Source organism: Eulemur rufifrons, chromosome 29 (assembly GCF_041146395.1).
Source record: "Eulemur rufifrons isolate Redbay chromosome 29, OSU_ERuf_1, whole genome shotgun sequence".
NCBI classification, from domain to species: Eukaryota; Metazoa; Chordata; class Mammalia; order Primates; family Lemuridae; genus Eulemur; species Eulemur rufifrons.
This window is the reverse complement of record NC_091011.1, coordinates 98,177,934-98,199,557: the sequence shown is the minus strand read 5'-3', so window position 1 is coordinate 98,199,557 and position 21,624 is coordinate 98,177,934. Positions and strand designations below refer to the sequence as shown.

At 44.3% G+C, this 21,624-nt stretch overlaps 1 protein-coding gene across 3 annotated transcripts in view; it reads left to right on the top strand.

Moving 5' to 3' along the window:
• Window positions 1-2,749: 2,749 nt before the first annotated feature.
• PAXIP1 (PAX interacting protein 1) overlaps window positions 2,750-21,624 on the top strand; it is a 58,429-nt gene continuing 39,554 nt past the window's right edge. Inside the window, exons 1-4 of one of the 3 annotated variants that reach the window (XM_069461281.1) lie at window positions 2,750-3,035; window positions 6,604-6,738; window positions 11,253-11,296; window positions 14,690-14,753. In XM_069461281.1, coding sequence (XP_069317382.1) covers window positions 2,955-3,035; window positions 6,604-6,738; window positions 11,253-11,296; window positions 14,690-14,753 — 324 coding nt within the window. In that variant the 5' untranslated portion in view covers window positions 2,750-2,954. Of the gene's footprint in view, window positions 3,036-6,603; window positions 6,739-11,252; window positions 11,297-14,689; window positions 14,754-19,449; window positions 19,731-21,624 lie in introns of those variants that run through there. The other 2 variants (XM_069461280.1, XM_069461282.1) reach the window with 2 other exon arrangements.

Below are 21,624 nucleotides of genomic sequence, written 5' to 3'. Positions count from 1 at the left end.
TGAGGAGCTGTAGGTTTGTTTTGCATACCCTTAGGCTTGTTAATGGGTTACAAAGGATGTCCCCACGAAGGGAGGGGGGGCATGATAAGGTATTTCTGACCTCCTTCCTCCTGGCAGGCAATTTAGTTTTAGGATATTACTCCGGCCATGAGGGGGTCCATTCAGTCAGCGGTGGCGGGGGTGAGCCTTACAACTGTATTTTAGTTCACACTGAGAAAGCTACCGAGGAGTTATGGGCAGGAAACTTCCAAAGTCTTAATGCACTGAGATGTAGTTACAACATGATCTTAAGCCAGGGTTCTCAGTGCGTACTATTAACATTTGCACAGGTTCTTTGTTATAGAGGACTGTACACTTCCTGGCTGTTAGGCTTAAAGAATTCACCCTCCCCAAACTTCTACCGAAACTTCTGATAAAACCCTCCCTTTCCTAGGGGTATATTAGGCATGTAGCCTTTGCCAGACCCCTAGGGAGATACAGCAATGAAATCCAAGAGGGAAACTCACTTTCCTTACTCCTCCCAGAAAAACTCTCTGTAAAACCCAAGACTCTCCCCTTTTCTCTTGTGGACGCCTTTTTCGGCCTCCACCCATCTGCCCAAAATAAATAGCACTTTGCTACACATGAGGTTTCGTGTGTCTCTCTGAGCTCCAGACCTAACACTGGCCTCTACCACCAGATGCCAGCAGCACCCCCTGCTCTCTAGTTGTGACCAAAAGTAAGTCTCCAGACATTGCCAAATGTTCCCTGGGGGCTAATCGTCCAAGGTTGAGATCCACTGGTGTAAGGCCTCCCGACTGCCACACTCACTGTGTGCTGAGGCACTGTGCTCGGTGATGGGGGATGGGTACTGGGCAATGCAACACATTACACATATATTCCTATTTTAACGTGACTGCATCATTGCCGCCTTGTTTACAACTGCTAAATTGGAAACAACAAATGTGCAAAAATGTACAGCTAAATTGCGGCACAAACAATATAGTACTATGTATCCATTAAATGATGTAGATCTATTATTTCTTTTTTATTTGGACAAGCAACAGAATAGTGTGTGTGGGGTATGATTTTTTTTTTTTAAGGAAAAAATATTCATATAGGACAATCCCTGGAAGGAATCCAATAGTGGTTGCTTCTGGATATAGGATTTGGGATAATTTACACTTTCTCCTAACTTGATTTCTGTTTCCTACACTGAGTTAGTAAATGACTATTGGTGGCAGCTGTTCCCTGTGGGTCAGCTGACTGAGTCCTTCCCACAAACAATGCCCTTTGGGCTCCCAGTTTCTCCTGTAATAACTCTGGCCTGCTTCTACCTCTAACTTAAGTATTCTGTTCCTTTCATGAGGCTAGATGTTGTAGTCTATAAACCGAAACTAAAGGTTTACTAAACCTTTCATACCTAAGTTTAAGGGGTGTGTGGCTAGGTAAGCTGAACAGTACATGAGACCAGGACTGAGACCATTGTATACAATACAGAGATGTGTTTTTAAAAAGCCATTTGGAAATAATCTAAGTAAGCACCTCAAGTTTCCACCAGTAGGTACAATTTGAGTTAAACGTTCCCAACTCTACTTTTTTTTCTAATTTCACATTAAACTTTTATTTTTTCCTAGGTTCAGGTAATCTAATTTTGCAAGATAGAAAATGAGACATGTATTACATTTATCCAAACTGGTATCAGCAGTAAGCAGGCTGTTTATTCTCTGAAGGTTATCAACAAATTGATCATGCTTTGAATTTAAACTGACACTATTAACGCTGGTTTGCGGGGACACTGGAGACACGTGGCGAAAAGGCCGCACGCAGCACCGGGGCCCAGTTTCTCCACGTTTTGCCATCCAGCGGTCACGGAGCACGAACCCGATGGGAGGAGGGGGCTGGATGCAGAGTAAACACGGACGGAGACCACCGTTGCCAAGTGCTGACCTGTCCAACGCCAGGGCTCCCCGAAGGCGGCTGGGTCCCGCCAGGGCTCTGCCTTCTAGAACTCCCCAACATGGACGGACCGGACACATCCCCGCGGACCACGGCAGCAGACAAAGGCAAGTCACGGCCGAGATGCGGGGAACCCCGAACTGCCCAGCCTGGGGCGGCGTCCACACCGCGCGTCCGAGCTCGGATCGGGCGAGACCCCCCGAGCGCCCGCCCAGCACCTGGGCCCGACCCCACGTACCCGCCGCGGCGGTGGCGTCCGGGAGGCGCAAGCCTCGGGAATCCGTCACCGTGGGAGCCGGGGCCAGCGCGGTGTAGGCCGGGCCACGCGCCTCCCTCGGCCGGAGGGGCTGAGGCGTGACTCCGGGTCCGGCTGCCCTCGCGGCCGCCGCAAACGGCGGGGACACAGAACTACTCGGCGGCCGCCCGAAGCCCGAGGAGGCCGCGCTCGCAGCCGTAGCCACCGTCACCGCCGCCCGCCGGGAGACCCGCCCTCTCCTGCGCGCATGCGCCGCCCGCGAGCGGCCGCGTGTGGTGACGGGAGGGGCCGGCCCGTTCCCGTCTTTCCCGGGACCGGCTCACTCGGGCCCTCCGCAGGGGAGAGCGGGCTTCCCCGCACCCCCGGGCCCCCCTCGCCGCCCCGCGCCGGCCTCAGGCCCCCAGTGCCCACGGGGAGCGGAGCGAGGCCGGCGTCCCCGGGGCCGCGGAAGGCGGCACAGGCGCGGGGCGGCGCCGGCTGCCGGGCGGCTTCTCCGCGCTCCCCCTCGGCGGCCGGGCGGGATGGTGCGTCCCGCAGGGCGCGCGCGGCTCCCGCGCTTCGGGCGCTTGGCGCGGGCGGGGGCGCGGAGGGCGGGGGAGCGGGCCCCGATTCGCAGGACCGGGCCGGGGCCGCGCGGGCCGGGCTGTTGGCTGAGCGAGCGGGGGCGCCGGCCGCAGCGAGCCGCGCGGGGGCCGGGGGCCGGGGGCGGGGGGTGGGCGGGGCCGGGAGCCGTCGCGGAGCCTTCCGGGCTGCCGCGACCATGTCGGAGCAGGCGCCCAAAGTTCCTGAGGAGATGTTCCGGGAGGTCAAGTATTACGCGGTGGGCGACATCGACCCGCAGGTACCGTGCCCGCACCTGCCGCGGCTCCCTCCACGCCCGCGTCCGCGTCCGCGCTCCCGTCCCCGCTCTCGCCGCGGGCGCGCGCCCGGCGCCAAACGTCGGGGCCGCAGAGGTCCGCCGAGGTCCCCCCGAGGGCCACCGGCCTGGCTGCGCGGGGCAGGGGCAGCCCGGCGCGGGTGGGGCCGCGGCTGCGAGGGGGAGGGGTGGGGGGAAGGGACCACGGGACGGCGCGGACGGAGGCACGTGGGGGCCTGGCCCGGCCCCGCGCCCGGCCTGGGCCGCCCGCCACCGCCCCCCGCCCGCGGGCCCCGCGCCGGCGCCGCTTCGGCCCCGCTTACTTCGGGAGCGGGCTTCTCGTGGCGCTGCATCCTCACCCTGCCCCGCTCTGGGTGTCTCGGCTCCCAGGAGAGCGGGTCTGAGGAGGACCAGGAGACAGGTGGGGCCGGGGACCTCTGGCAGCGATGGGGACAGTGGCCCGGGGCCGCTCCGGTCGCGCGCGGGGCTGAGCAGCTCCCTTCCCACCTGCGTGGGTCCCTGCATGTGGGGGTTGCACTACTATTCTTTGCTTTTCCTAATTGGGTGAAGTATACAGTAAATGGAAAATAACCTGATAGCACCATTATCACATCAAACGTTTAATTTTTTGCAGTTTGGGCTCATATTGTGGGTTTTCCCAAGTAATACATCTGTTTAATCATCACACTGTTACCGGTCCCTGGTAGGAGTGAATCGTAGTGGAGGAGCCTGTTCGGGTCAGTCTTCCACATGCTTCCTTTCTCGAAGTTTAACTATGCAGTTATGTCGGCTTGGGTGTCACAGCGTGCTAAGCTCGGAGGAGGATGGAGGTGCCAGGTGATGAGAGTTAGGCCTGGACGGGCAGCGGCTAACACTTAGACTGGGTAGTACGGAAGGACTTGCGCGAGGCTCGTACTTGTCTTGGTACTTGAACTTTCTTGGATTTTTTTCCACTGTAACTTCAGGGTGGTAAGACTTCTAGCTTTGAATTTAAAGAGTTAAACATGTGCTGAGCCCCGAGTGGTTAAAATGAGTGCCTGTAACACTGCTAGCTTTTTCCAGTATTGATAATTTCCCTTTTTTTTGGCCCCCTCCCCGCTAGCCACCGTTCTTCTCTCCCACCTCTACTTTTCCTGTTTTCATTTAGGACTTTGGCTTTTACAGGGGACTTGAACCAAATGTTACTTAAAACCTGGAAGCAGGTGAACTGGAACCATATTTGCTCAAGTATTAATCAAACCTAAGTGCTTAAAAATGTCCCTGGAAAACCACTTTCATCTGAAATAGTGTATTTTCTGAAAAGTTAAGAGCCTGAACATCAGATTCTCTGAATCTTATAGAAAGTTCACGTGTTGAACACTGGTGTATTTCAGGCATTGGACTAGGTACCATGTACTCTAAAGAAGAAAAAGACAGGGTACCTCTCCTTGAGGGCCCCTTTTTGGTGGGGGAAGGTAGCACACCTGGACACATTACAGGACAAGGTGACAGGTACTGAAAGAGCAGATTTCTCCCCTGGAATGCCTAGGAGACACCATGGAAATGTCAGTCAGTAGAAGCAGTTTCAGCTGGGTCTCGAAACAAGCAGGAGTTAAGAGAGTGCAAGATGGTTCTGTCCGTGTGGAATGTGTGTGCTGAGGAATGAAGGCATTAATATATTTGGGATACATCGGTGTGATATCACTGCATCTGGAGCGAGTGACATGAGACATCTATTAAGATAGAGATTCGGTAGTGTGACGATTGAAAAGAAGCTATTGGTTTTGGTATCCTCGAAGGCCGTGAAAACTTTGAAGAAGTATTTTCAGTGGTGTTGACGGAAGGAGCTGGACTGCAGGGACTTGAAGACTGGGGAGTGAAGACAGATTAGACTGAGGAAATCTGTCACTGAAAGGAAGCAGAGGAAGGTGCCTGAGGAAGAGAAAATGACAGGGGAGGAACGTGTCCCACACAGGAATTGTCTCAGCACGTTGTCTAAGGACGTGGGAGACTTTCTGGGAGGAGGGAGCGTAGCTGTGGACAGGAGAGGTTGGAATTGCAAGGCTCATAGAAAAGGCAGTGGGGTCTGAAATGCAGACTAGAGGGTAGTAGAAGGGGGTGCCTTTTTCTGCAAGACGAGTCGAATGGATGTGAGAAGCTAAAGATGCTTAGAGGTCAAGGGAACAACGAAAGGGAAAGTGGCTCCTGGCCGGCAACCATTGCTTTCTCATTTATTAAAGAAGTTTTAGCATCTGCTCTAGTTCCTTCCTATTGATGGTCAATAAAATATTCTAAAAAGGTTGTCCTACTTGTGGGTCGCATTAGCTATGTGGGCACAATATTGCTTCCACACTGGTGTGTTCGTTCAGTGTGTACCTTGCTCACCTTCTCTGATGCATTTGACTATTGACTGTTTCTGAACGCTCACCTCCCCTGGCTTCTGCTGACACTGCTCTGCTCTGACACTGCCCCACCACCTGGCCCTGAGCTGTCTGTTGCAGTGGGTGGCCCAGTTCCCTGCCCTCTGGGGATCTCATTCTCCCATCTGTAGAATATGCTGGCGACTTTCTATCAGGGGAGATCCACATCCTCTTCTAAATAGAACCGGATGCCTCTTGCCCAGCTATTATACTTGGCCCCCAAAGAACAATGTGCCCAAACTGAAACACGCTCTTGCGTTCCCTGCCCTCTGTTCCTCTGACATGCCCCTCAGTGAATGGTCCTGCTACTTCCCAGCCTTTCGGTCATTCCTCTCCTGCTGATACCACTCCCGTCACCGTGGCTGCTGCTCTCACATCTTCCTTCTTTGTATCCTCCTTAGTGACGTTGCCTTAGTCCAGTTACCTGCCTCTTTCACCTGGATTATTGCAGTTGTTTCTTAACCGGCCTCCTGTCTTTACTCATGGAGTCAACCTCATCCATTCTTGGCACGGCGACCGTCATCTTGATGTAAAATCTCATCGTGCTACTTCTGGCGTGAACTCCTTCACTGCCTCTGCACATACCTCAGAATGAAATGCAAACTTCCTTTCGTAGCATAGAAGACAGAGCGTTTATGGTGTGGTCTATATTCACCTGCCCAGTGCCTTGAACACTGTTCCCTCCCCCAACACTATGTATATTTTTGCCTGTCTGACACCTATAAATTCGTAAGGATTCTGCTCATATATCTGCTGTTCCAGAAACTTTCCCTAATTGTGGTGAAACTACCCATCTCCAAGCCTTTGAGTTGGAAGCCCAGGAGTGTCATGTGTGTAACCAGTCAGGTACTGTGCTGTGTCCTCATCTGTCCCGTCTGTCTGTCTTCAGGACAGATGACGTCAAGGGCTTGGCACACTGTAGCCTCCGTACTTGGCCACTGAATCAAGATTTGCTGCTTTTTATTGTCCCCCGGTGTTTCATTGGCATGTTATTCAGAGTAAAAGGAGAGGCTGTTAATTTTATATGGGGAATAGGGTGTGTTTTTATTAAAAATTTTTGTTATTCCCAATAATTATTTATTTAAATTAAGAATGCAATACAGTATTTTCCATTTTAGTTTGCGTGGATTTCTCTTTTTTTTTGCTTTTTTTAGGTTATTCAGCTTCTGAAAGCTGGAAAAGCTAAAGAAGTCTCCTACAACGCGCTGGCCTCACACATAATTTCGGAGGATGGGGACAATCCAGAGGTTGGAGAAGCCAGGGAAGTCTTTGACTTACCTGTCGTAAAGGTCGGTAGTAAATATGATTTGTTTTATATCTTTTCATCATGTATCTTGCAAGTGATACGTTGAAGTTTCAGCGTAGCCCTTCTCAGGGGTCTTTGCTGACATTCTGCTTTATGTGGAAAGTCGCCAGGTGAATAAAGGCCTTTAACATCTCAACCTACCTTAGCTTCAGGCCCTATCAGTTAAAACAAGATACAGCAAGGTTTCTATATATTATAAATCATTCTAGATCATCTTTTGCACCTCCTGTAGGCGTGATCTCGTTTTATTACTGCCTGGAAGCTCTCTAAGCCAAGGAAACCTGTTGTAGGAAGCAGATGTGTAGGATTCAGGTGGGGTTCGGATTATAATAAGAGTGTATTTGATTCTAAAAGCCTATCCAGAGCTAACTCTTGAGGAGGAAGGGTTACTTTCTACCCCCGCTGTGGCAAGTGGTCCTAATTTTCAGTTAGACCAGCTGAAGGGCATCCTCTTCTCCATTAATTATGCTGTTTATTTTCTGACCAGGGTCACAATGACCATTACTCACACTGTCCATCTGGTGTCCATCTGGATGGCTGTCCACCTTGACCTATGAGTAGTTTATTGTAGAAGGTCAGGGCTTCAGCTGGTGGGCAAGTTGTGCAGATTCTGTGTGCTGCTTTGTTGCAGCTGGTGAGTTGACTGCTGTTAAATGCATGTTTTTAAAATTTGTTAATTCTTTAATTCTGATCCTTCAGTTTTCTTTCTTCTCCATTAGATATTCAGAAATAGTTCTAAACCACTACCGTTTTTTCCCCCTCTTCTTCAATCCTTTTGCCTTAAAAAAAATCAGTATGAAAGTTACTGTGTTTAATACTAATAGTGTTAGGAGTTAAGATTGCCTGCCGGGTGAAGTGGCATAGCCGGGGACAGTGGCACGTTTCCGTAGTTGCAGCTACCCGGGAGGTGGAGCATTGCTTCAGTCCAGGAGTTTGAGGCTGCAGTGTGCAATGATCATGTCTGTGAGTAGCCACTGAACTCCAGCCTGGGCAACACGAGCAGACCCTGTCTTTGAAATTAGGAAAACAAAAAGAGAAAGACGGCCATTAAGTAGAATTGGGGAGCAGAGAAGCTGTCTGGCGACTGGGAAGTGGTAACCTCACTAGTATCCAGGGTTTGAAACTCTGCTTCGAAGGCTCACAAACCTGGATTTTGAAAATAAACCTGAAAGTGGATACCTCAAGAGAAGGTTTTTATATGCCAGACTCTAAAGACACTGCTAAGTCAGAACGAGTATGAATTTGCAGCCGTGAAGATCATGGTCTCATTCACGCGTAGAGTGCTTGTTTGAGCATGGCCGGCTCAGGCGCACTTCGTGTGCAGGTTCTTTTGTGAAGCCTGATTATCGGCAGGTTTCCTGGGCGGTTCACCTGATGCCACTTTGTATGACTTGTCACAGGGACAAGGCTGTGAGCTAGGGCACCTTCTTCCTTGGACCATGTTTCTGTCCCTGGTTTGCTTCCTTCTCCTTAGCTATAGGGACCGAATCTCAGTCCCTTCCCTTGTTATCATCCAGGCAGTAGCCTGGAGCTATTGTCTCATTAAAGTGACTTTGCATATCTTAGGCAGATTTTGTAGTGAAAATAATCTTACTAACATATTTTTGGGGCCTAGGTCATTGTTGCCTGACCAACTACAGCAGTAGTTCTTAAACCACCCCCTTTGTAATAAATACTTTGTAGCACCCCCTTTATTATCCTGAAATGAATTCATGTAAAAAATATATATAACATAAATTGCTCAAACTGAAATATAAATGAGAAATAAAAGGAAAGCAAATAATAATAAGTATGTATTTCAATGTGTAAATACTTGAGTACAGAGGATGGGATGAAATTTTCAGATGCCGCTGTGTATGGAATCACTGAATGTGACTGCTACAAAAATGCAGATTGATCGTTAATGTCCCACAAGTGGAATCCCCAGCTGTGAGGTGACATTTTAGAGTGGTGATCATTCCTCAGTAAAGTTCTAAGCTAAACACAGCAGTCGTCTTACGTTTGGCACAGTACTCTTATTCTCGGGAAAATATTTAATAGGGCTGCGTAAGAATACCCGTCACTCGTGCAATTAGCAGTTAGCTTCTGTGATTGCCACCATTTTGCCAGTCCAGTTTACTATAGCATATCCCCATCCCACTGCCTTCTCCCTGTGGCTGTAGCACTGTAGACTGGATGCTAGCATATTTCATCTGCACCTAGTTCAGCGTTCCAGCCAGCTTGTAACTTGTGGCAGCACCTATCTTGTCCAGGGACTAGTGTGTTACATTACAGAGTGGTAGCATTTTTCAGAGCTGACCCAACAGTTTCTGTTCACTCTAAGGTAGTTCTAGTAGATCCTAATACTCTTAGTTTGCACCTACAGGCCTTTCTCATTTTGGATCCTACTGCTAATAGTTGAGTCTGCATTTAGCTGCCTGAAGGCTGAGACCTGGTTCCCTAGGGGCATGTCCCTGGCTTTACCTTGATATTAAATTTGACAGAGCATTTAAAAAATAAGGCATGCTTATGCATAGTGACAGTTTATCCATCATTTACATATTTGAATTTTATAAATGTCTAAAACCTGCTTCTTTAGGCACCAAAAATTTTTAAATAATATTTTTAATAGATTTTTCTCAGTGGTCTTGGGACACCATTGGAAATGTTAATTATGCTGACATATAGTGGGTTTATTTTTATATATTGCTCTTTGCCTTTAGGATAAATAGCTCCTTATTCCTGTGCTTTTATATTTTATAGTTCTCCATTTCTGCTTTATACTGTGGCCTACTTCTTTTTTTCCCTTTTTTTATATATCACACCTTTGCTCACCTTGATTGTGGCCTACTTCTTAACTTTGCATTATTTTATCTAGACTTACCTGATTGAGGGCCTCGGCTTAATTCAACTTCTTGGACGGGACTTTACGAGAGCTACACCAGCAGTCTTTAAACTAGGATACCCCATCCCAAATCCCCAGGGGGAAGGCTTTGTGGGGTGCATGTTGCGTGGATGGTTGGAGGGACCATTTTCAGGTTGGTCCTTCCTAAGACTATCTGGGAACATGCCTGTGTCACAGTGGTCCCCTCCCACTTCTACACAAGAGTCATATCATCACCCAGCCTAATCTTATAGTGCATTGGCCCAGGCTCTAAAAATCCTGGACACCAGAAAAAGGGACAGCTAGAAATAGTGGCTTCAGAAAATCCTCACTTAATGCTCAATCTTGGACCTGTGGGCTCTGAGGCGCTCCTGGTGTCACTGTTGAGAATAATGCTTGGCTGACGTGAGGGTGTTCTGTATTCAGAAGAGTCAAAGCCAATACCTGTTCCTGATGCTAGCCCATTCCTTAAATTTAACTGGAATTTTCCCAGGACTATTAAAAAATGTGAAGATTTTTGTTGGATAAAATGCATGGATAGAAACATTAAGTGCTTGCTTTCAGATTTGGTGCAGCTTGTCCAATAAGTTAGTTAAAACCTTTGGTAAAATTATCAAATCATCATAAAGTGATTATCCCAAGTATAGCCATTCTTTATTTTATAAAATATTTAATATGCCTATCTTACAGAAAATTGCTTATTTAAAGTGCTGAAAAATTGTAGATTTAATCTAAAAAATGATGAGGGGGAGGACATTTCTTTGTCTGAAATTCATTTAAGGTGTACATGACAAAAATAGTTTGAAGATCAGCCTAGAATATGAGTTGCAGGAGAGCAAAGACTGCATTTCTCTTTTTCATTGTTATCACCCCAGCACCTTGTACATCTCTGCACAAAAGAGATTTTCAATAAATATTTGATGAATGAATTGATGGATGGGTAATGGGTATATATATATGTTTCAGTTGGCTGAAGTTTCTGGAAGTCAGCTGGCTTCCAGAATATAGGAATGTGGGCATTACTGTGTTTTTAGGTATTAATTTTGTGAAGTAGAGCTTCAATGATTAGTGTAATTTTAAAGGTTAAACATAGAAATATAAGATAATTTTTAAAAAATATCTTAAAAAGGAAGTAATCTGTTTTATAATTAGTCTGAGTTTTGAAATTTATAATAAATTACCAGACAGAAGTAATTTTTGTGGTTTACAAACATTGTATCTACTTGGCTTCACTAAAAAAAAACCTTATGAATTTAGATTTGATTGAATTCAGGATTTGAGAAGGGGCCAGATGAGGGGCTGACTGGGTGCGGGGGCCGCAGGGTGGGGTGGGGAGCCGTTCCCTGTCCCTCCAGCTGTGAGGCTGGCATTAGTAATTGTGTAAACCTGGAATTTAAATGTCTGTGCATAATTTTTTTTAAACATGGTGGTGCTTCATTTTATAATTGGGTTTTTCACCAGGGGCGTTAATAACTAATCTTTTCTACTACTTGAATATTCATACTTGTAATCTGGATGTTTTAAGATCGGTTATAACAGTCTTTTAATTTCTAGGAGCAACACTAGTAAAATAATGTCATTTTGATTATAAATTGAAAACAATTTTTCATTTGAGGTACTCTTCTCTTTTTCAGCCTTCTTGGGTGACTTTGTCCGTGCAGTGTGGAGCTCTTCTGCCGTATCCTTTTGCCGAGTGGGGAGGGAAGAAAGAATAACTCTGGGTTGAAGGTGGAGATGAGAGTTAGTGAATGAATTCATTGGTTAGGGCAAATGGTTTTGTCTGCATCCTCTGTCCCTCCTGTTTTCCACCCCTTACCACACTTTATGTACCTTAATCCGGTGTAAAAGGGGGACCAGCTATGACAAGTAGCTCTAGGCCAGGAGCTGGCAGGCACAAGTTCTAGTTCTCTTTGGCTTTTGTGGTGCTAGCTAGACAAAGAATCTTTCTAAAATTCTAAGTCTGTGTGAACCAAATCGTGAACTATTTGAAGACTAGACTGGAGAAGAGAACATGAGAAGACAATTTTTAGTTTCCTAACATGCATTGTTAATCTTTTTAATTACTTTGGAGAGAAGGCATATTAATTCAGTACACATATGCTGTGGGTTGGGTACTGGAAATAGAGTTGTGAGAAGACACGGTTCTGTCTGCAGGGAGCCTCCTTGCGTGCCTGTGTGTGCTCATGGAGCATTGCTTGCCGTGCGCCTGCTCCAGCACTGCAGCAGGACCCGAAGTGATGCGTGCTACAGGCCCCCTCTTCACTCTGCCAGGCCCGATGGCACCTGTTTCCCTCTGAAAGAATGAGCTTCCCTGGCGAGTCACACCAAGCACAACCTGATCGTGGGAATCACTTTTAAGAGTACCTGATACCATATAGTTACATTGTTAAAAATTTTAGACCTGGCAAGAGATTATGTCTTCACCCCATGGCTCTGCCAGGCAGTTCCCTTGAATATACTTACTATCTATTGAATTAATGGAGGTGGAAGGAATCTTATTTTAGTGAGATATTTATAGAGGACCTCTAATAAACAGAAAAAACATTCCTTTAAAAGCAGTTGTTGGCTGGGGGCTGTGGGTCACGCCTGTAATCCTAGCACTCTGGGAGGCCAAGGTGGGAGGATTGTTGAACTTAGGAGTTCAAGACTGAGCAAGAGTGAGACCCCATCTCTACAAAAATAGAAAAAAATTAGCCATGCGTGGCAGAGCGCACCTGTAGTCCCAGCTACTTGGGAGACTGAGGCAGGAGGACCACTTAAGCCAGAGGTTTGAGGTTGCTGTGACCTAGGATGATGTCAGTGTACTCTAGCCAGGGCTACAGAGTGAGGTGCTATCTTAAAACAAAAACAAAAATAGCAGTTCTTGGAGGATGTGCAGAACTTTAGCAACTCCAACTAAAAAATTCTAACATTTCTCATCTTCTTATCTATAGTCCAAAGATTTGGAGGAAATTAGTTCCTAGGTATTTTGTTGTTTTTTTATTTTGTTTTTGTTTTCTTTATAAGCACAGGTAAAAAGAACTGGGAGAGGGATGGATATTTTTGAGGATGAAAAGCTAGTTTTCCCGTTCTAGGTTGTTTACTCTCCACACAATACTTCCTTAAGAAGCTGTCATCTCATTTATTTACTTATTTATTTATTTTAAATTTCAGCATATCATGGGGGTACAAATGTTTAGGTTATGTATATTGCCTTTGCCCCACCTGAGTCAGAGCTTCAAGTGTGTCCATCCCCCAGACGGTGTGCACCCCATCCATTAGGTGTGAATATACCCATCCCCTCCACTCCCCTCCCACCTGCCCGACACCTGAGGAATGTTATTACTATGTGTGTGCATAAGTGTTGATCAGTTAATACCAATTTGATGGTGAGTACATGTGGTGCTTGTTTTTCCATTCTTCTGATACTTCACTTAGTAGAATGGGCTCCAGCTCCATCCAGGATAATACAAGAGGTGCTAGATCACCGTTGTTTTTTGTGGCTGAGTAGAACTCCATGGTATACAGATAACACATTTTATTAATCCACTCATGTATTGATGGGCACTTGGGTTGTTTCCACATCTTTGCAGTTGTGAATTGTGCTACAATAAACATTCTAGTCATCTCCTTTGAGCTCTTACTTGCCTATTCACAAGAAGCCTGAAGGAATGGGAAAAGGGAACCCAATCCCCCATACTCTCTGGTAGACGCTGCACTCTGAGATTTGCCTTTGTTAATGTTTCCCAAGTCTTTGGGAGTAGACAATCCTGAGCTAAGATAGGAAGATGAAAACGGATCTTGGATAATGGGGCTGAAGGTGTCATGTTGGACTCTAGAGTTTATTTCAGTTGGAGAGGTCTCAGATGTTTATAAAATTAGTCAATATATCTGTCTACCTGTTTAGGAGACTTCGCAATTGCAACAGAATTTTCAATCTGATATTTTTCTTAATTCACCTATCTTAATAGGTATATTTTTCTCCTATAGGGAAAGAGAAGTAATATTAATACCTTAGCCCATTTTAATTTCTGCACACTCCACATTGTTCAGAAACAGTCATTGTGTTTGCTTTAAATAGACTATAAAGTATAGGCACATAGAGATCATGTCTGCCTCATATTTAGCCACATTCCCAGTGTCTGGCTCATAGTAGGCTCTTAGTGATCATTTTGGTGTGTTGTTTTGTTTTTGAGGCAGAGTCTTGCTCTGTTGCCCCAGCTAGAGTGCAGTGGCATCATTATAGCTCGTTGCAACCTCAAACTCCTGAACTCAAGTGATCCTCCTGCTTCAGCCTCTTGTGTAGCTGGGATTACAGGTGCGCACCAACACACCTGGCTAATTTTTTCTGTTTTTTGTAGAGACGATGTCTTTCTCTTGCTCAGGATGGTCTTGATCTCCTGACCTCCAGTGATCCTCCTGCCTCGGCCTTCCAGAGTGCTAGGATTACAGGCGTGAACCACTGTGCCTGGCCTCAGTAATCATTTTGAATAAATTTTAAAAATCAGTTTTAGGCCTAGGAAGGAATTATATATATATTCCAGCTCTTGTTTTATATGGGAAACTGAAGCTTGCAATTGTCTTGCCTAAGTTCACCAAGTTAGTGATGACGATAAAGCTAGGACTCAACTGAGCTCTTTTATGAAAGGTTCTTTCTATTGTGCAATAGAAGCAGTCACATTAATGTTTCATTGTAAAATAAACTTAAGACATTTTAAATTTGCTTTTAAAATAATTGCTGTGCCATATGTGTGCATGCTTGTGTATGTGCATGTGTGTTTATATATGTGTGTGTGTAGTTAGCTAGCTGTTAGAGGTCAACTGGTTTCCCCCATGAGTATATTGTGCTTATTTGATTTATTATGTAAGTGCAGAGATTGGATTTTAAAATGTGCTTTACAGAAAATTGCTCAGTTCTTTCTGTGCCACCCGCTTCTCTTTGTTCTAGTCTGCCCTGCACTCTCTTTGGCCATGTTAGGTCTGTCGCTTTTGTAAATGGACTGAGTGGGAGGGACGGGGTGGGTAGTGTCTGTTAGCGAAATACAGGTTGCACTAATCTTATTTCATTGTAATCTTAATAACTATAAAACAGAGTGAACGGTTTTTCCCCGGAGTCATGTCAAATATTTTTTGGAATCACTGCCTGCCTTTCTCAGGTAAGCATGGTTACAGCGGGTCTTGTGTTATTTACATGTGACAGTTCTGAGTTTTTCTATGATTGCATTTGTCACCTGTTTGTTAACCAGTTTTAGAGAAGCTATATAATAAACTGTATATTCAATATGAACTTATGACACCCTTAAATATATTTAAGTATTCATGCTTTTAAGATTTGAAGTTTTTAATGGGTGAAAATGGTCTAATTTAAAAGATTTAAAACTTGAATATGAAAAAAATATTAAAAAGATGACAAGGAAAATTCAGTCAGAAATACAAGTTAAGCATTACCTTAATAAATAAAGAGCTCTTACAGACCAATAAGAAAAATATAATGAAGGCCTTAGCAGATGAGGCAAGAGAAATGAATTTACAGCTTATAAAGAGGAATCACAAATAATAAGTGTAACAAAGCATTTGATACCCTTTATAATCAAATACACGAACATTTTAGTAGCAATAAGATAAGAATTTTTGTTCATCAAATTTATAACAGTGCATTCGATGCTGGTGGAGATGCTGAAAACCCCCCTACTCATTGCCTGCAAGAGGCAAATCAAGGTAACAGTTTTCTAGAAAAGGTTAGCAGTGTCAGGAGCCTTAAAGTACTCATTCTCTTCTCCCCTGCAGTTCTCTTATGTTAGAAATTTATCCCAAGTTGGTAGAAGTAAGGACAGATTGACATATAAAGGTGTTCACAGCATTATTTATAAGATGGTAAAATCAGAGACAGTTAGATCATCCACTATTTGGAAATGTTTAGGAAACCTATTATATATACTTACACAATAGCTGCATTGCTGGCTGGGCGCGGTGGCTCACGCCTGTAATCCTAGCACTCTGGGAGGCCAAGGTGGGTGGATCGCTCGAGGTCAGGAGTTCGAGACCAGCCTGAGCAAGAGTGAGACCCCCGTCTCTACTAAAAATAGAAAGAAATTATATGGACAGCTAAAATATATGTATAGAAAAAATTAGCCGGGCATGGTGGCGCATGCCTATAGTCCCAGCTACTCCGGAGGCTGAGGCAGGAGGATCGCTTGAGCCCAGGAGTTTGAGGTTTCTGTGAGCTAGGCTGATGCCACGGCACTCTAGCCCGGGGAACAGAGTGAGACTCTGTCTCAAAAAAAAAAAAAAAAAAAAAATAGCTGCATTGCTGTTTTTGAATTATGTTTTATGGAAATAATGTAAAAATAAGAGAAATGTTTTAAATGGAAAAAAGCAGGGTATAACATAGGTATTTACAATATTACATCATCAAAATAAAATATATAAGAAATATCTGAGAGAAGGGACCAAAATATTAACAGTGGTTAATTCTAGGTAGTGAGAGAAGTGAATATTTAGTATTTCTTTATTGTATTTGTCCTCCTAACCCCCAGCTAAGAAACCTCAAGTTATAATAAAAAAAACTATTATAAAAATCAAATTGGCATTGTTTAAACTTGTTTTTAAATTACGTGGAATAATTTGTTTAAAATCAGTGGTCCTTAGACAGTAAAAAGTGCACTGTAGAGTGTCCCATCTCATTTGACCTGACAACCTCGTCCCAGGTTGTCGTTTTGGTGCTTTTGGTGGTATTTTAGAAACTAGTCTTCCTTCTCTACGCAAACCTTTGAGAAAGGGGCATCTCAAAAGTATTAAATGAAATGGAAAGGAATTTGATTATAACCTTACTTTTCCTTATACCTTTGTGACAGAGGATTAGGGAACTAGGTAATACCGTTTCGTGTTGGTAGGTTGTTGGCCAGACTCAACTGTTAATGCAAAGGATACTACCAGTCTGGATTTGTTCTCTCTCTCCTTTGTCTAAGCAGTAAGTAAGTTAGTTTATCTGTGGTTTCTGTCTTTTATAAATTTTGGACGTTCTTTAAAATCCTCTCATTTTGTTTCTACATCAATTTGATGGAGAGCCTTAAAAAAGCAAAATTGTTTTTTTTTTCCCTCTTTAACAGGAATTTTGTTGATATTTGTATTTTGCAATGTTTTTTTCATATCTGTTTTAAGTGTATATTTACACGAATGATCTCTAAAGTTGGCTAAAATGAAAAGTTTTTAAAGCTAGGTGCTATGGTTACATGTAATTTTTATTGTTTTCCTTATACTTCTCTGTATGTTCCAAATTTACAATCAACATATCAGAAAAGTTTTAAAAACATTTTATTATTATTACTACTTATGCATAAACACAGTGTACTTTGGCTAAAATGTGAATTTATCATTTAATTATTTACATTGATTGGATTTCCGGGTTTCAGAGACTCAGAGCCCATTATCCAGACAGGATTCAAATTGAATGAGAAAGGGAGAGAGGAAGAAGGGCCTTGCTGAGCTTGGGACTGGCCACGGAGTCCTGGGGGCATTTTTCAGAGATTGAGGTCACAGTCACATGGGATTTAACAGACTTGGTGAAATATGTGAGAAGATCAAAAGTATATGAGTATAAGAGGATTACAGGGTTTTAAATTAGGTAATTAGATATTGTTAAGTCCTCACTATGAATTTAGCACCAGAGAATACTATTAGTCTTGCAAAGAAAGAACTAATAGTTACAGTTAACAGAGGTTATAATATTTGAAATAGATTGTTATATAATACACATTATAAACGAGGTATTATATACATGATACATGTATGACAGAATGCCAGCAGCTCAGGGCACAGGCGTGATGTGCGGGTTCGGGAAAGAGGGCCTCCGTCTGGGCTGCGAGGTGAGGAGAGCCTCGGTAGCGGACGTGCCGTCTGAGTGGGCCTGAGAGAATAGGCGGGGAGGCAGGGAGGCGTTGCACATAGCGCAGGCTGGAAGAAGAGATCCGGAATGCACAGGAGCCAGCGACGAGAGACTGAGTCAGAGCCAAGGTTATGTGTTTGGGTGTAGAAAGAAAAATAGTCGGGTAGGAGGATGTTAGAGATGATAGGAAGCCTTGAAACTAAGGTTTGTGAGTTTGGACGGGCAGGGTAGGGTAGGCAGCAGGATGCTTCTTCACTTTTTTTCTTATATATTTAATTTTGGATTATAAGTGTTTACATCAGAAAATTTGGGAAAGAGAAAAGCAAACAAAATGAAACTCACCTGTGGTGGTTGTAGGTAAAACCGGTCCGTGAGCTCCGAGGGTGGCGTGTGGGGCTGGGCAGACTGGAGTTTTGACAGGGTGGAGATGCAGGTGCAAGGTAGCAGGTAGAACTTGGAACCCGGCAACAGATGGGACTCAGCAGGTCTCGGTGTCTTGGGACACTGCATGCACGTCTGTGCCAGGCCCGTGGTGGGTGCCTTCCTGTGGGATCAGGAGCTAGAGGTCGCGGTGTGGTTTCAGATGAGAAGCCCCGTGAAGTGGGAGCATCGCTGGAGCAGGTGGAGCACAGAGGGAGTCTGGTTTGTGAGGGAAGGTGATGACGCTGGTTTGAAACACGTAGTCCGGGGTGTCGAGCTGTCCACACGTAGGAACTCGGAGGTACTGTGGCGTGAAGGACAATCCCACAGAGCGTGGCAGAGAGAGGAGCAGGTAACCGGGAATGCATCCCTGGGTAACATGTAGAGAGATTTGGGGAGAAGAAAAAGGAGCTTGAAAATAAATAGATATAATACTGGAGGAGTAGAATGTTGTTTTTAGAAACCAAGAGTAAAGTCAGACTTAATCATTTCTATTTTTTATTGCTGGGAAATAGCAACATCCTAGATAAAGGTTTAAAGCATTAGTTGGTAGGAGATAGTTGTACGTAGTTTCGTGTGTTCCCTCAGTCCTGATCTGTGAGCCAGGAGGAAAAGGAGAAAAAGGATGATAGAAAGTGATACCGGAGTAACGATTGGCTCAGTGAGCGTCACACAGGCTTAGGGGGGTCTGTGTAGGTTTTGGGTTCTGTGTTGAGAAGAGGCCAGTGTAGACCCTGCTGGGGAAGGGGGATGGGTCTCCTAGGAAGAAACAGTTAGGTGAGCAAGCTGTCGGAGAACACGAGTGTCTAGATTGTTAGTGGTGGAATAGTGTCATTTGATTATATGGCCCGGGAGGGGCCTGCTGGTGACAAACTTAGCAGAGGTGCTGCCTACCCACCTCCATATGAAAGGCAGAATTTTATATAGGTGCTAAACTCGTCAAGGGCAGTGGCTGGGTCTGGTGGACAAAAAGATGAATTTATCAGCAAGCTCTTTGATAGTATTTTCATTAGGTAAGAAAAATCAGAACCCAGAATCAGTATGCTCTTTATGGGTCACCTGCTATACTTACTGTCACAGTTCATCACTTACCCCAGTGTGTCATGGGTCACATAGAAAACACTCTTTTTAGATTGAGAAAGCTTGTCATAATAAGGACGGGGAGACTTTGATAGTAGCTTATGTGAGGAAACCCTGGAAATTTTAGTTTAAGGAAAGTGCATTGGGAGCTCTGATATTTTGTGGTTGCTAAAAAATGTTAATTTGGTCTTAAGATATATTAATAAACCTATGTACAGTGTGCAGCTAAGGGGCTTTGTTTCAACAAATCCTTGATGAGTACTTCCTTTGTGACAGGAAGAATGCAGAAGAGTACAAAGTCATTAAGATGTGATTGCCCCCTCAGCATACAGTCTAGAAGGGGACAGATGTGTGAATAAATATGGTGTGTTGCAACATGTGCACAAATGCAAGTGGGTACCAGGTATAGAAACAAACAGCTGGAAGCGATCATGAAGGTTAGTCTCTGCACTGACTGGAGACCTTGTCCGCACACGGCAACACCCGTGCACACACGCGCTCACATGCACATACCAGGCAGGACCCACCTCTACAAAAGGACTGTTTGCTTGGTTCTCAGTGACCTTCTGTCTTTTCCCCGTCAGGGTGTTGATACAAGCTGGAGCTCTTTGTTGGAGTCTTCCAGAGCTCTCCCAGGGAGAGGTAGGGAAGGGAGCTTGTGCCAGCAGAAGTTGGGAAGCACAGAGATCATCTGCCTTCTTCTGACGCGGTATTGATGCAGGCTGAGGCCTCTGTTGTAATGTGCTGGGTAGGTTTCGGGGACTAGGTCAGGAGTCTAATGGAGAGCCTGGCCAGGTTATAATTTAAATCTAGAAGACTGAAAATAAAAGTCCTTTCCATTCTCTCTCTCAATCAACAGTATTTCTTGACTGCCTACCCATGTGCCTTGCACTGTACTAGGTACTGTGAAAGATACCAAAGAAATTTAAAACATAATTTTTATAAGACTCTAGTCTTTAATAAGTAGCGTTAGAGTTCATAACCAAGATTGAATAGGGAGAAAGTTCCGTAAACTAGAAGGGGGAGTGTCTTTCTGGGGGTGAGGTAACCTGAAGGAGAAGGGAGGGTGTTCCTGATTGGTTTAAAGGAAAGTGTCTATTCCTGGGGGCACGGAGATGAAATTCTAGTCCTCTCCTCCTAGTTGCTTTAGGGGGTGGGGAGACAAATAAGCAGTTGTAGGGTGTGAGAAGTATTTAGATTTCTGTCCAGCTTGCTTGTGGGAGTGCAGCGGTAATGATACCTGAGCTGAGTCTTGGAGGAGGAGGAGGAGGAGCGGAGGGCTGCGTAAGGCCTGGATACTGGGAAAGTGGAGCGTGTTTGAGGAATGTCATCTAAGTATGGCTGGAGTTCAAGGTGCATGCGGGTGGCACTGATGAAAAGGAGGCGGTCAGGAGCCAGACAGGCCAGGGGACTCCCACATGGGGGAGTTTGTATTTTAGCCTGAGGGCGTTGAGGAGACATCTGAGCTTTATTAGCCAACATGATAAGATTGGTATTTTGGAAAAATGGCTTTAAAAAAAGTACTTTTCCCCAATTATAAAATTAATGCTTTTGAAAATTTGGAAAATACAGAAAAGTATAAAAATGAAAATAAAAATGTCCCCATAATCCTATCACCACTAAGTAACTATTGTTAACATTTTGGTGTGGAAAGAGCATTCTTCATTATTAATTGTGCTGATGGAGATTCATTAAATGAGCTGGTATGGATGTTCAAAGTCATTTAATACAAATGTGCAGCAGTGAGGAATCTGGGCCATGGAAGTTTTCCAAGTTGACATAAGCTAGTTATTGGAGCCACCGTGTTAATTCCAGGTCTCCTGCACTCCTCCCTATCTGATGTTCTTTCCACAGCAATACACTGGGTCTGCGCCTGCAATACAGGCCAAACAGGATAGAGGACTAGATTTACTGCAGTCAGTAAAATAAAAATAATACTTACCTGACATATAGCCAAATCTTGGTAATAAAGGCATATCAAGATTATGTTTCTTAATTTCATTTTGAATAGAGATTATATAATGAGTCATTGGATTAATCTGTATTATCATGTAATTAAATCTCAACTCTCCAAATGCTGCAGGATATAAATGTTTTGTGAAAGCCTATGATAAAAATAACCTGGTCCAATCTTCTGAAATGTGGCACTGACTTACTAAATTAAAGAGCTATAAAATAATGATTTGAAAAGTGATTTTAGAACGTTTCTGTGTTCTTATTAATATTCATAGTGTGGAATACAAAATAATTTCTAGGAATATTTGTAAAGTAGATGAAGAATATTAGATTAGTTGCAAGCTGCATACTGGAAATTAAAAAGAAATTAATATGCTTCTTATCAATACTTTAAAAAATTAACTTGAGACAAAGTTCAGGATTCTTTAACAACCATAATCCTCAATTTATAATAAATTTATCCAGAAAAAAATTCACTTGGTTAAATGATTATCTTAGAATTAATGCTCATATCTCTATTTTTCTTAAATGTTCCTTTTTCCTATCAGACTCTAAAATTTTATTTTTTTAGAAGTTATTTTTTACTTTCCCAGTAGTAACTGCCTTTAGAGAAGCTGTATAGAACAGTGGAAAAGTACAGCTTGGACTTAGACCTGGGTTTAGACAGACCCGGGTTTTAAAAGCCA